Below are 14481 nucleotides of genomic sequence, written 5' to 3'. Positions count from 1 at the left end.
TGAAGAAAAAAAAAAAACTTCATTTCTAGTCCACTTATCAATTACGCAGAACAAGTAAAAAAATTTAAAAAATGAAAAAAATTATAATAAATATATTATCCACTTACATTAAAAATAAAATAAATACATAAATATATCCTATATACATACATATACACAGTCTTTTCTGCTCAGCAAGGTTGCATTTATTTGATCAAAAATACAGTAAAAAAACAGTGAAATATTATTACCGGTTAAAATAGCTGCTTGCTTTTTAAAATTATTTTTAAAATTTAATTTGTTCCTGTAATGCAAAGCTGAATATTCAACTCTTATGAAGCAGCACAATTGTTTTCAATATCGATCATGATATTTGTATGTTTTTTTTTTGGATTCATTGATTAACAGAATGTTCAAAATGTTTTTTTTTTTTTAATGAATCTTTTGTAACATTATTAATGCCTATTTTCACTTGTGATCAATTGAATGCATCCAAATTGATAAGTTGATAATAGATATACCCATACTGTAAATGTAGGTTTATAAATCAAGGACAAAATCATGCTTCACTTTTTCAAAAACAATGTACCATATGTCCACTCACAGGAGAGATGCCCACTGGAATTCTGGGATTCCAGTCTTCTGGTCTCACATTATTACACTCCTCTCTTCTTGGCTGTGAAGACACACACAGACACACACACGTTGGGTTTCCATGTTTCATGGGGACTTTCCATAAACAATGATTTTTAAACTGCATAAACTGTATATCATATCCCCTAAACCAGCTCATCACAGAGAAACTTTCTGCATATTTACATTTTTTAAAAACATCACTTAGTATGATTTATAAGCTATTTTTCTCAGGGGGACAAAAAAAAATCCACACAAGGACAAGGACTTCGGATATTGCCATCTTTGTGGGAACATTTTGTCGCTATAACGTAAGCAAGGTCTACTTGAACCACACACACTCACACACACTCAGAATGCTTAGATTGCTCTAGTTCCCACGATCACATTCATATCACAGTAGCTGATCCTAAAGCACACCATGTGACAAATGATTTCTGCAGCTTGCAAAGATTTCTATAACTTTTTTTTCTATTCTTTTTTTTTTTTAATATGAAGGGCCTCCAAACTGAAGAGTCTGTCTACAGCAGTCATTTACATGTGAAGCATCAGTGTCTAGCTTGAGTTATTTTGTGACCATATCTAATTATAAAGGGACGAGCGTGCACAAACTTGCACACACTGTCTGACGGTCCATTAACGTATGTGGGAAACATACCTTCACATCTGTTTTTATTGGCGTCATAAAAGCCTTGCAGCGCTGCGAGACGTGCCACCCTGCTGATTTACAGCAATCCTGCGAACATCTCACTCATATCTGTCAGCATCAAGCTGCCCTGATCAAAACACTTCCCTACATCCTTCATTTCTAATGCAAAACAGCTAATGATGGGCAAAAGGTTATCTGATCAACGGCATGTTCAGCTCAACATGCATATAAAGGCGTCATGTTCAAGGTAGGTCGGTGTAATATTTATAATATTAAATTATTTCAATACTGAAAAGTACCAATACAATAGTCAATAACACTTTACAATAAGGTTCATTAGTTAGCATGAACTAACAATGAACAATACTTTGATCAATACATTTAATTAATATTATTTTTAACATTTACTAATACATTATTAAAATAAAAGGTTGTATTTGTTAATGAACTAACATGAACTAACAATGAACAATACTTTTATTAATACATTTAATTAATATTATTTTCAACATTTACTAATACATTTTTAAATCAAAGGTTGTATTTGTTAACATTAGTTAATGCACTGTGAACTAACATCAACAAACAATGAACAGCTGGATTTTTATTAACTAAAATTAACAAACATTAATGAATACAGTAACAAATGCATTGCCCATTGTTGCTTCATGTTAGTTAATACATTAACTAATGTAAACTAATGAACCTTATTGTTAAGTATTACCCATAATTTAATTATTTGTATTTCATTTAAATAGATTATACCTAACATTCACATGTGCATTATGCTTATTATAGTAGCAAGTTGTTCACAACATACTAACAACACCAAACTCTACTGGAATCAAGAGTCAAATCAGTTGCTAATGAGGTTCAGATAGGATGATGCATATGTAGCACACTAGGTATTGGAACACAGCCATTATATGTGTGTCCACCAGTGTATCGATGTGCCCTTTCATTTAAAATTTCACCAATTTGTCCAAATATCATCAGATAATGGAGACTTTTACTGAGCGCTGTACAAGCCTGACGAATCAGGCGCAGTTGCTGAATAATCAGGTTACAGAACCATCTGATAATGGGATCTGAACAGGAAAGCAGCATCTGTTTTGCACACACACCACATACACACAAGGACATGATGCACGCAAGCGCACACACACACACAAATGCGTGCACACTTGAGTGAGCACTGATGACATTTCGGTCTTTACACATTTTGTGTGTATGAGCGGGAGTTTTCTCCCGTATAAAAGACCCTCCTCAGTCCATCACACACAGGAAGGCTTTGTGTTCGATCCACTGAGACACACTCAACTGTGTTTGAAGGAGAGCGTTCTGCATACCTTTCCTGCCCTGCATGGAGAGCTCTGAGATCTGAAACGCTTGAGGAAACGTTTAGTGCAGGAAAGATCTCAAACGCATTGATGTACTGATGCTTTTGTTTTGGTACACACCAATAACTGCAAAATCACTTCAAATGCATACTCTTGATATTTGGATAAAAGCATCTGCTAAATGCATAAAATCTTAAAATGTTTACTCGAAAGTATATGCATTTATGTACCAATACTTTTGTTATGGTACTCGCAAACAACTGTAAAAAGTGCATACTCATAACTTAAGGGTAGCATTTCGTCACTTTCGCATCTCCTTATTTCGTAATTTTTCTCATAATATGTAAATGGTAAATGGAAAATGGTAAATATGGTAAATATGTCATTACAATTGGTCACCCTTTATGTCTGTCTGTGGGTTTTGCAAATATTTAACTAATAAAAAGTATTAAAAAGATTGTGACTAAACCCTGTAATTCCATTGGCTCCTCAAACTGTCAGTCAAACCTCATAACTCCACCCACCTCTATGGTGAATGAAGTGCACTATTCTCTGCTTGTTTGCAATGCAAGGGTAAATAAAGAACTGGTTGTTTAAGTGCAGCGTTTTATTTAAGAAACACTATATATATAAAGGCCAATGTTTTATGTATACCTCGTAACTCCATTTGAGCTTGATTTTGGTGAAATGTTAATAATATAATGACGCATACAAGTGTCTGAACATATATAACTTTGACGACGTGGTGTTTAAATATTTTTAAAATAGTGTTTTTTTCCATTTCCTGAAAAGTAGCGGTTTTGGAGATACAAGGTTTCCAGCCAACAGCGACAACATTTAATAGTTGGATAAAAGCATCTGCTAAAAGCATAAAATGTAAAAATGCTTCCTCAAAGGTATCAGTACATCAATGCATCTCTACGTTAGCTTTGGTACTCACCAATAACCAATAACTAAGTCCATACTCATAATTTAAGCACATTTAAGATTTTGATAAAAGAGTCTACTAAATGCATAAAACGTCAAATGTAAAATATTTTCAGCTGTTAACTCCACTATTGATAATAAATCAAATATAGGGCAGTATAGCTGACGACTAAAGAATCTGGAATTGCATGGTTTTCTCCGTATTTATTACGAACTGAGACTGATATGCAGTCAGGTGCAAATGCATTGGTGCAGATAAAGGGTTCTGTGCGGTGTGAGGTTATAATGGTGTTCTTGTGGTTAGCGTCATGTGTGAGCTCCTGACCAACAGATTACTACAATACACTGAATTAAAGCTGCAGTGCATCATTTCCAGGCCACTAGCAGCACCAAACAGAACTACACAAATAATGACCGTTTCCAAACAGGTTTCCCCCCGTCTTCTCATTGGTCGCACACTCTCAAACTCTATTCAATTGAGTATTTCAACGTCAAAATTACCCACAGAAGCTTTAAAGTCATTTTTCCAGCAGTTAGTGGGGGTCCTCAGGACTGCGAAAAGCAAATACTCTGACGATGAATGATTAGCTCAGGTATGCTTTTCATCATTCATTATGTAAGTCAGTGAGCGCACACTAAATATTAGAGTCTGGGTGTTCAGTTCCACCTACATTTACATAAGCGAGAATACAGAATCTATTTAAACTCAACATGACCCCATTTACTTTATTAATTCACATTTATGGTCTTACTGCGAATGATTTATCAGTGCAGTAATTTTGCTTTGTCTTCCAGTAAAAATAACCAACTTAAAACATTTACTTCAGAAGACAAATGGAAAAATAATAATATATATACTATCTATCTATCTCTCTCTCTCTCTCTCTCTCTCTCTCTCTCTCTCTCTCTCTATATATATATATAATTAAACAAAAATTAAATAAGCCCTAGAAAATATAAATAGTAAATCAGTTTGATTTATGCATAAAACAAGAAAAACAATTGTCAACAGAGTAAGAAGAGAATTCAAGATATATTTTTGGTCTTTTTTTCTTACAGATTTTGCGAAGTAAAATGTATCTTGTTTTAAGAACGCAAATATATTTATACTGGGAAAAAATAGAAAAAGAAATGGACCAGAATTTTTGCTTTGTCCTCCAGTAAAAATAACCATCGTAAAGCAACATTTACTTGAGAAGAAAAATTTCAAAGAAAAAAATAAATAAAAATTTGGCTTTTTTTCAGAGAATCTATTTACAGTAAATCTACTTGATTCATGCAGAAAACAAGAAAAACCCAATTAATTCTAGATATAAAATATATATATATATAAAATTTTACTGGAAAAAGAAACAATTATTTTACAAAAATAAAAACATGCATCAAAAGGCAAAATGCATGAACCGTTTTAATTGCACAAAGAGACTCCCTGTGTGAACCTCAGTTCAGTGTGTTACCTGTACGGGGCGTAAGGGGGGGGTGCTGATGAGCGGCGCGGGACCCATAGCCGAGGCTGCGGTCAGACTGCGCTCTCTCTCGTCCTGGTAGATCCGGTCTCGCTCCGCTTCCGGCAACTGAAGGAAGTTCTGCATCGCTCGCAGATTCACCAGGAGCGACTGAGACGCAGTCTTGGGGTCTTCCTCTTTTCTGAGAATCTCTGACAGAAGACCCTAGAAGAACCACACAAAAAACAAGAGACAGAAATAAATGTATTGTCCCATTAGAAAAGAGCAATCAGCACAAGAGCAACAATTAAAACACTCTCTCCACTCCATACGTGACACGGCTATTGACCCGTCGCTAAGCTCCGCCCACCTTAGATACTCCACAAACTGAGCGGCCCTTGGGAACGAACTGGAGATTTCTAGCAAAAGTGTTTTTCAGTAAAACATGCTCATGCAGTGCTAATAATTTAATGGAGCTTATGACTTAAATGTGACATTACAAAGCCTTTCTTTACACAGAAGTTCAATTCTACAATAATGCGATTAAAACTACATAGATTGGAAATTAGAATCGAATGAAACGCTTCTCACAGTCCCTGAAAAGAGTAAAGCCTTACTTGAAAGCAACTACAAGTTTCTGCAACATCATTTCTGCTTACTATATACAAACACAAGTTGACTTTTATAAAATGTACCATTCATTAAATGTAAAAAAAAAAACATTTATTTGCATTTATGCATTCAGTAGATGCTTTTATTTAAAGCCACTAACAAAAGAGAAATGTAATTTTATTTTATTAATGAATACTTTTATTCAGCAAGGATGCATTCATTAAATTGATCAGAAGTGACAGTAAAGACATTTATAATGATATAAAGATTCTATATTAAATAATGCTGTTCATACGATTCATCAAATAATACTGAAAACAAATTAAAATATGAAACAGCACAACTGTTTTTACACTGATAATTCACTGATAATCATAAATGTTTCTTGAGCATCAAATCATCATATTAGAATGATTCCTGAAAGATCATGTGACACTGAATAGATTTTTACTGTATTTTTGATCAAATAAATGCAGCCTTGATGAGCAGTAGTTAAGTTTTGGCAAAAGTTAGGATAGGTCAGTAGCACTAAGTGTAGGTTCAATTTCCATCAACCACAATCAAAGTGTGATTAAATCCCCATAATCTCTAAGAAGGGCCACCAAACCCGCATAAACACTGACTCTGAGACGCCGCCCCGACATGCCACCACAAGCAGACATCGTTCACATGCAGAGAAGAATGTCAAATAAATATTTAAGAGCTCTGTGGAAACAAAAGAAAATGCATGTTGCAAATTCTTCACAGCGCAACTAAACACCAATCTGTGCAAACAGGCCCGTCAGGCAAAGACACGGATTCCTATAGATTCAAATGCAGGTTTGAACGCAGAACGTCACGAGACATTATCTATTATCTTCCCACTGACTCCACATCAGTCTCACACACACACACACACACTGCTGGCACTCGTCCAGGCACGGTTCGCTCTTTCTCACCTGACGACGGTTGTCAAAGCTTTCGGTTAGAATTGAGGGGTGGGATTTTACTAATAACAACTACAGCAAAACTGACAACATTCCCAGTATTTGATAGGATGTTCTGGGAGGTTTTATTTTACCACCAAATGTCATACAGATACTGCATTATAACTGCACAAAAATGCTTTCGATTAAAGTTTGTACATTAATATTTTGGGTTAAAAAGTGACACTTGATTTATTCAACCTAAATCCAAACTCATTCTGAGCTATAATTGCACAATTTTTTAAATAAATTAATACTTTTATTCAGCATGGATGCATTAAATTAATCAAAAGTGACTGTTTTTAATGTTACAGAAGAGATTCGAAAGATTTAATAAAACAAAATGCTGTTTGTTTGTTTTAACTTTCTATTCATCTTTTTTAACTTTCTATTCTTCAATTAATAAAAAAAAAAGTATCACGGTTCCACAAAAATAATAAGAAACACATCTGTTTTTCAACATCAATAATGACGTTGTTTTAAAATTTATTACAATAGAAAACAGCTATTTTAAGTTGCAATATTTCACAATATTACTATTTTAACAAAAATTCAGCCAGAAGAATCTTTAAGCATTAACGAACCTTACAGACACAAAAATGTATAAACAGTAGGGAATGTTAATCGTCAAAAAAACAGAACAATTAACTAAAAGAAACAGAAACATTAACTTATGAGTCAGATATTAATATAGTATCCTTAAATGACTTCAACTCCTAGTAGACTCGAATAATGATCAGCCATAAATCTGCAGTTACTTTGCCTTGCGTCAGTAAAAATAAATAAATAAAAATTCAATGACAGTCTTTTCTGCATCCAAATATTTTATGGTTCTTGCCTGTTGACTGAAAACCGTTTATTCAAGCTGTGCAATTTGAGGTATATCTCATGCACAATCACATACCGCAAACAATAAAGGAGTGAGTTTTTGACTGGACAATGCAATAATTTGTATGAGCAATAATAATAGTGATGTTAACACCGCTAATAAGTGTCCTGTCAACAGATTACGTGCAATGACGAAAAACAAGGTCAAAACCCAAACGCCATGACTCCAGGACATTACCTATTATCTATTGTCTATTGATGGTTAGTAAAGTTTTTGATTGAGAGATGAGTTGTGAGAAAAGTGCTCTCACTCTTTGTCCTGGACGATTGTTCTCGGTGTTGATCCCAAAACAAAAGAAGATAAACCATCGAACTATCAGCGCTCTGCTGTCACTATATTAGCAAGGCATGGTGAATTTTAATGATGTTCAGAGCGTGTAGTAGCAAACTTCACACTAACATGTCACAGCTGACGTATGGGGCTGGGAATATGATTCAGCATATATAATCATAAACAAAATCATTTGACAGCCATCTACAAAAACAGCATACTTAATGGCTCCGTTACAAAACCTGAGCCGTCTTACTGGATACCGCCTACATAGACAGCATCCAAACTGATATAAAACAGATCTGGAAAGCTCTTCACTACAGTAGTGGCCAAAAGTGATGTCCTGAGGGGATATTTGAAATATCAAAATAAAGCTGAAAATCCGAAATGCTTATCATTTCCTACAGGCTGCGATTCAATGAGATAAATGAATGTGCTGCGTGTTTCAGAGCGAAGCACTGTGTTTATTTACACACATGCAGCTCATGATCTGGTGTTTTCAGGGAGTTTGAGTCGCTTATAGGTGCAAAATACACCATTTCCCCACATAAACCTGTCGGCAACAAAGCAGCAACTTTAAGACCTCACTGCGGTTTCCCACCAAAATAAACGCTCAAGGGTTTAATGTTTGAAAATGAAGAAATTAAGACGTAAATATTAGTTGTAGATTTAAAAAAAAAAATGATTTGTTAAACATTTTTATTTTATCGGAGCAATATTATTACAATTTTTAAATATTTTTTCAAGTAATATGCACACAAAATTAATTTTATTATATATATTTTATATTTATAAATATTTTCTATTATATAAAAATATGCAATGCTTTATAAATGATGAATTAACCATTTACTAATACTTAACTGGTGATTTGTAGCATAGTTATTATAAAGTGTGACCGAATCTTCAACCCATGTAGTATATATTGTTTTATTATATATATATATATATATATATATATATATATATATATATATATATATATATATATATATATATATAAATTCTATTATAAACATTTATTTTTTTATTTTATTTTCTATACATTACTTTCCAATTCTATTTTTTTTCTCCCAAATTGAGACATTTAAATCATCTGGTGACAATTCCTGCATTTGACATATCGCGAAAAATACAAAATACCCAAATATCTTTTTTTTTCTAATTTCATCAAAAATACATAACACAAACTATAACATTTTCCCATAATCTTAGTTTTTTTTTTATATGCTGGGGTGCCAGACAGGATTTCTGTCTTTAAATTATCCACATACTGGATAAAACAGGACATTTTTAGTGAAACTAATTTTAGTGCATTATGGTGTTGTCCAAAAATCATCTAGGAAGGCAGCAATCTTTTGGAATAATTTTTGCATCAGAAGAACACATTAAAATGCTTCCTATGTATTTTTTGGAGCTCATGTGAGAGGATAAGACCGATAACTATGCTTTTTGTAATAATCTTCAACCCATGTAGTACGTTTATCTTTTCTTTCAAAAATCGCTTTATGTCGTCATATATAGATGTGTACCTGCTACCATGAGAGTAGCACCGATTATGGAGAAGATGAGGGAAGCACGAATCAGGAACGAGGAAGAGTCAATAGTGAAGATGCTGGGAACTACGACCCCGAGGAAGACCAAAGAAGCGATGGATGGATCGGATAAAGGAAGATATGAAACATGACAATGCTGGATCGGAAGAAATGGAGAGCAACCTGCCGAAAAGCGACCCCGCGTTACGACGGTAAGAGAGAGAGAAGCCCCTTTCACACAGCGCGTTGATCCCGGGGAAATCGGCAGGAAATTGCCAGAACACCTTCTGTGTGAACGCAAACACGACCCGGGATTGATGCCAGGATCGATGCCGGGTTGGGGACCTGGTAACATTGCCGTGTTCAGTCCCGGAACAAGCGCTGTGTGAAAGCCGTAATCAATGCGGTGCAGTAATGATGGCGCTTCGAGAGCGAAATCGCAGTGCATAAGCAAACTTTAGTCGCTGCTGAGACAATACATGTCACATTTAAATTTTTAAAGGAACTGCTTGTTTTTAATGTCAATAACAAAATGCTTCAAATGTTTTGTACTGCTTTTATTGAAAGTGTTTTACCTTTCTGTATTATCTGTTGGTTCAGAAATGCCACTGAATCCCAGAAAAAGATAATCAGGAAAACAGTTACTTGGGATAACACTACCGAGCATTGAACACATTTACAAAGATGGAATGGGGAGAAAGGCCAATAACATTGTATGCGATTACACACACCCGTTAGCATCTCATACTGCCATCTAGGCGTCGTTTCTGTCCATCCCTTTTGACCAAGAACATTGAAATTTTCTTTTGTACCACAAGCCATAAAAGCCTTAAATCACTCAAAATAAGCTAGATGTCCAGCTGGTCTGGTCAGACCTAAGGGTGTATGTATTGTACTGTTTGTTTCATATGTTTGATGTCGTCATTAAGTGTGCCTTACGACTGTGCCGCAAATCCAATTGCCCCACAGGGAAAATAAAATCAACTACTACTACAACATCTATGTCACGTGTCTTTACGGGTTGTGTGTGAACGCACTCTCTGATTCCTGAAATATGAGGAAGTGTGAATGAACCAAAGTCAAACGAACCCGGGTCAAACCCCAGGTCACTTTATCCGTGTATTTTCCCGAATCTCTGTTACCCCTTTTCCACCAAAAAAGAACTGGTTCGGAACTTTTTATATTTTATATCTTCTTACTTTTTATAATTAAAATTTATTTATATTTATTCATTCTATTCAAAATACTGTAAATATGTTCATAATCTGTAAATGTTTATTCTGACAAAACCCAACTGTGACCATATATTTTTATAGTTTTTTCATAGTTTTTTTAATAATTTTATCTGTAGAATTTGTATTACTATGTTTCTTGTTGTATCTGTATTTGTATATGTGCACTGGAAGCTTCAGTACCAAGGAAAATTCCTTGTGTGTGCAAGCACACTTGGCAATAAAGCTCTTTCTGATTCTGAACTGGTGCTGGTTCAAAGTTGATTCGGAGTTGGTTCAACTTGCGAACCTTCTCAGAACCTGTTTGTTTTTCCACTGACTAGAGCGCCCAGCGAACGACGTCATCACGTCACGGTGTACGTTGCCATACGTCTTAGCTAGAAACGCTTGCAAGTACAACATAACTTTGGGATTATCACTAACTCGTGTACCAAGAAGGCTTTAAAAACAAATGAAATATATAAGTCTTTTAATCTTTTCCTTTGATATGTAATCTTTTCTGATTAGCTATGTACCCCTGTCTTGTGTCTTTTTTTTCTTTCCATTTATTTGTTCTATATTGTGACTGTTTTCTTCTTTGCTTACATAATGTTTTCAATAAAAAAATAAAATAGAAACGCTTGCGCCAACTTCAAGCATAGCAATTACAATGGCGGACTACATCGTGATTCTGCAAATGTTTCTCCTGGCTTTGCGATCCTATATTATGGTCAGAAAATCTGTTATCTAAACCCGCCCCCAGCCCCTGACGTAAGCATGACGTGGTAAAAGAACGGTTCTAGTCCAGCAAAGAGTTGGTGGCGGTTTGGAACCAGTTTTCCTGGCCGAGAACCGGTTCTTTGGCTGTAGAAACACAAAGAACTGGTTCGCGCGCAGGCACCGGCTCCGAACCGGCTCTTAAAATGCTTTGGTGGAAATGGGGTATGTGTGAAAGGGGCTAGAGAGAGAGGTGTATACCTGCGTCCTGTTGAAGGCGACGCGTGCGAACACGGCCTGGGAGATGCCGGCCCTCTTCAGCTCGTCCCGCACCCACTGGTAGATCTCCACGGACACCTCGGAGTTGGAGGACACCCCGCCGTCCAGCGGCTTGTTGAGCGCACGGTTGACGGGCGGGTGGTTGAGGTACTGCTGACTCAGGGACTGCTGGGCCAGGAGACGGTTGACGGCGTACTGCTGGTTGAGGATCTGAGCCATGACCATCTGCTGACTGACCAGCTGAGGACTGATGGGAGTGGACACCAGGCCGGGGTGCAGGCCGGGGAGCTGGGCTCGAGCGGGGGCCTGGGCGCTGTGGGACAGGGGCACCGGGGACGGGGGCTGCTCCGCTGTGCTGCCCGGGATGGGCTGCTGACTGAAGCTCAGGTGGTTCGTTCCGGGAGGAGAAAGATCCGACAGACCGTCCATCTCAGCTGAAGGTGCACAAACAGAAGAGGACGCATGTCAATGCACAGGCTTTAGAATGCTTTAACTGACGAGATCATGGAAAGTTAAAGATTCAAGTTAAATGAGATTTGTGTATGTGTGCAAGCATGCATGCACGCACACGTCAACATTTGAAGTGGATCAGAAAAGTTCATTAAAGTCGTCCTAAGGCAAGAACAGGTATTGTTCAAAATTCATGTATAACTTTGAAAGGTTTTGATCAACTTCAAATGTTGAGTACTGTATGTATATGTATATGTGAAACTCATAAAATTAGAATATCGTGCAAAAGTTATAATTTTGATGATTATGGCTTACAGCTTATGAAAACCACAAATTCAAAATCTCAGAAAATTAGAATATTACATGAAATCAATAAAAAAAAATATTTTAAATACAGAAATGTCGGCCCTCTGAAAAGTATAATCATGTATATAGTTATATATGCTAAATATATTAGTTTCACCTTTTAATTTGAATTACCGAAATACATGAACTGTTGCACGATATTCTAATTTTTTAGAGTTTCACACACACACATTATATATATATATATATATATATATACACACACATATTATATATCTATAAATATATATATATATATATATATATATATATATATACACACACACACACACAATATTTCAGTAATTGATCCTAATAACAGTGAATTTTTGAAATTTCCATGCTACTGAACTTGCTTCTTCATTTAAAAAAAATTACATATTAATATAAACATGAACAAATTAAATTAGTGACATGTAGTGAAAGCATTTTTCCATTAAGTAAATATTTTTTTCCCAGTAATCATCTATGTAAACAGTCATTAATAGAGAGCACGGTAAGTGCTTTTCTCTTTTTCTTATCAATATGGTGTCGTTTGATTCATATCAACAGCAAAAGAGACAGCGGCAGATCTATTCTGAAATAAATCTTATTTTTTTTCCCTGCCTGTTCACATTCACTTAAGACTGTTTACAATGATACTTCAATTATCATAAAAAATATTTTTTTTTAGTATCAACTTGGCACCAAAGTATATATACTTTTGCCCTAACTAAATAAATGATATTTAAAAATAGAAAAAAAATATAGGACATATAACCTAAATGAACAATTGGCCATTCTAATATCTTCAAAATAAGCGATTAATTGTCCTATCACTACTCTACTATTTGATACTGATTCATTTTGTGTTCGGCATAAACACTTTTCTAATGAGCTAGACATGACCCAAAGTCAAAAAGCAAAAAGTTTCAAACTAAACGATCCTAATCAAACCCGTTCCAGCCTGCCATTACTACAGTAACCCAGTGCAACCTCTCTAATATAATGGGCCACAGTGTGTGACCTGTATCTGCATAAATTGGCAGCACTAGAAATTAGTTTATAATGTCCATGGCCAAATCATGTGAGCAATAACAACAAGCCAGTGTGGGCGCTCTGCGAAAGCAGGACATGTCTTCACATGGACCGAGCCAGAGAGACATACACTTGAATCGTCCTTTATGCTCTTAATTCTAAAACAAGGAACACAAGCTGGCTAATATGAAATTTTGGGAAAGTCTAAATATAACCGGAGCGTGTTCCACTGGAAGCCCAGAGCACGGCCTTATAAACAGCTGACTATTAGATGCGGTCCATGCCATCAGATGTTCTCTGATTCTTTTAATCAAAAGTTTTTTGTGACACACAGCCAACAAGCTGCAAAATCTGAAAATTAAAATGTCTATGAATTTAAAGAAATAAATATGCCATTCCAAAACCCATCTTTTTTGAAAAATTGACTACTTTTAATGTGCTTATTTATGCATTTTTAAAGCTTTTTGGAGATGTTGTACTAAAAAGAGCTGCATTTAGATTTAGCAATTTCTCCTTTTATTTGTTACACGGACAAATTAACATCTTACGGATTTGGAAACAGCATAAAAGGTGAGAAAATATTTTTAAAAACCGTCAAAGGACTGAAGTGATATACCTTTTTGCAACACGGGTGATAATAAACTTTATTTATATAGCACACTTCAGGCAAAAAATGCAGTTCAAAGTGCTTTACATAAATATTATATAGTAGTCAGCTGATAGAGATTAGTTTAAAGAAAACGAGAAACACAACGCCCGTCACCTACTAACACGCGTCGCACAACTCCATCACAATCTTACGGATTTTATGGAGTGCAAAAAAAGCATACCAAAATATAAATATTTCAACAGGAAGATAAAAACCAGATTAAGCGCATGGAAACTCTCCAGAGATACGCACAATAAGCACAAGGACACAAACATGTGTCTTAACTGACAGCGAGCACAAAGCCGCGGCTGTTCTTTTCAATATCAGCAGAAAGTGAGAAGGAAAAAAAACAAACAAAAACACAAAAAATCGGGTAATAATCAAAGCTCTCCCATAATCCCCCTCATTCCTGTGCTCTGATGTTACGGTATGCCTCTCAGTTATGTTTTTTGGTGTTGAAAACTGCTGGGGGGCACACACTTTTCCACGCAAATTGAAAAGGTTGGAAGAAAGCGTTTGTCGGGCCCGTTTGCAGACACAGACGGAGCACCGGAGTCCCTCGTGTGGAA

At 35.7% G+C, this 14481-nt stretch overlaps 1 protein-coding gene across 11 annotated transcripts in view; it reads right to left on the bottom strand.

The window, feature by feature from the left end:
* Positions 1–14481, bottom strand: part of satb1b (SATB homeobox 1b) — a 92729-nt gene that overhangs the window by 23316 nt on the left and 54932 nt on the right. For all 11 annotated transcript variants that reach the window (XM_077229926.1, XM_077229933.1, XM_077229929.1 and 8 more), the window contains 3 exons: positions 11434–11885; positions 4986–5198; positions 584–655 (listed from right to left, as the gene is read on the bottom strand). In XM_077229926.1, the coding sequence (XP_077086041.1) occupies positions 584–655; positions 4986–5198; positions 11434–11885 (737 nt within the window). The remainder of the gene's footprint in view (positions 1–583; positions 656–4985; positions 5199–11433; positions 11886–14481) is intronic.

This window comes from Siphateles boraxobius, unplaced genomic scaffold, assembly GCF_051911475.1.
Source record: "Siphateles boraxobius isolate OS27281-9 unplaced genomic scaffold, OSU_SipBor_1 137, whole genome shotgun sequence".
In the NCBI taxonomy this organism is placed as follows: Eukaryota; Metazoa; Chordata; class Actinopteri; order Cypriniformes; family Leuciscidae; genus Siphateles; species Siphateles boraxobius.
Note: the sequence above shows the minus strand (reverse complement) of the source record. Positions and strands in the feature narration are given on the sequence as shown.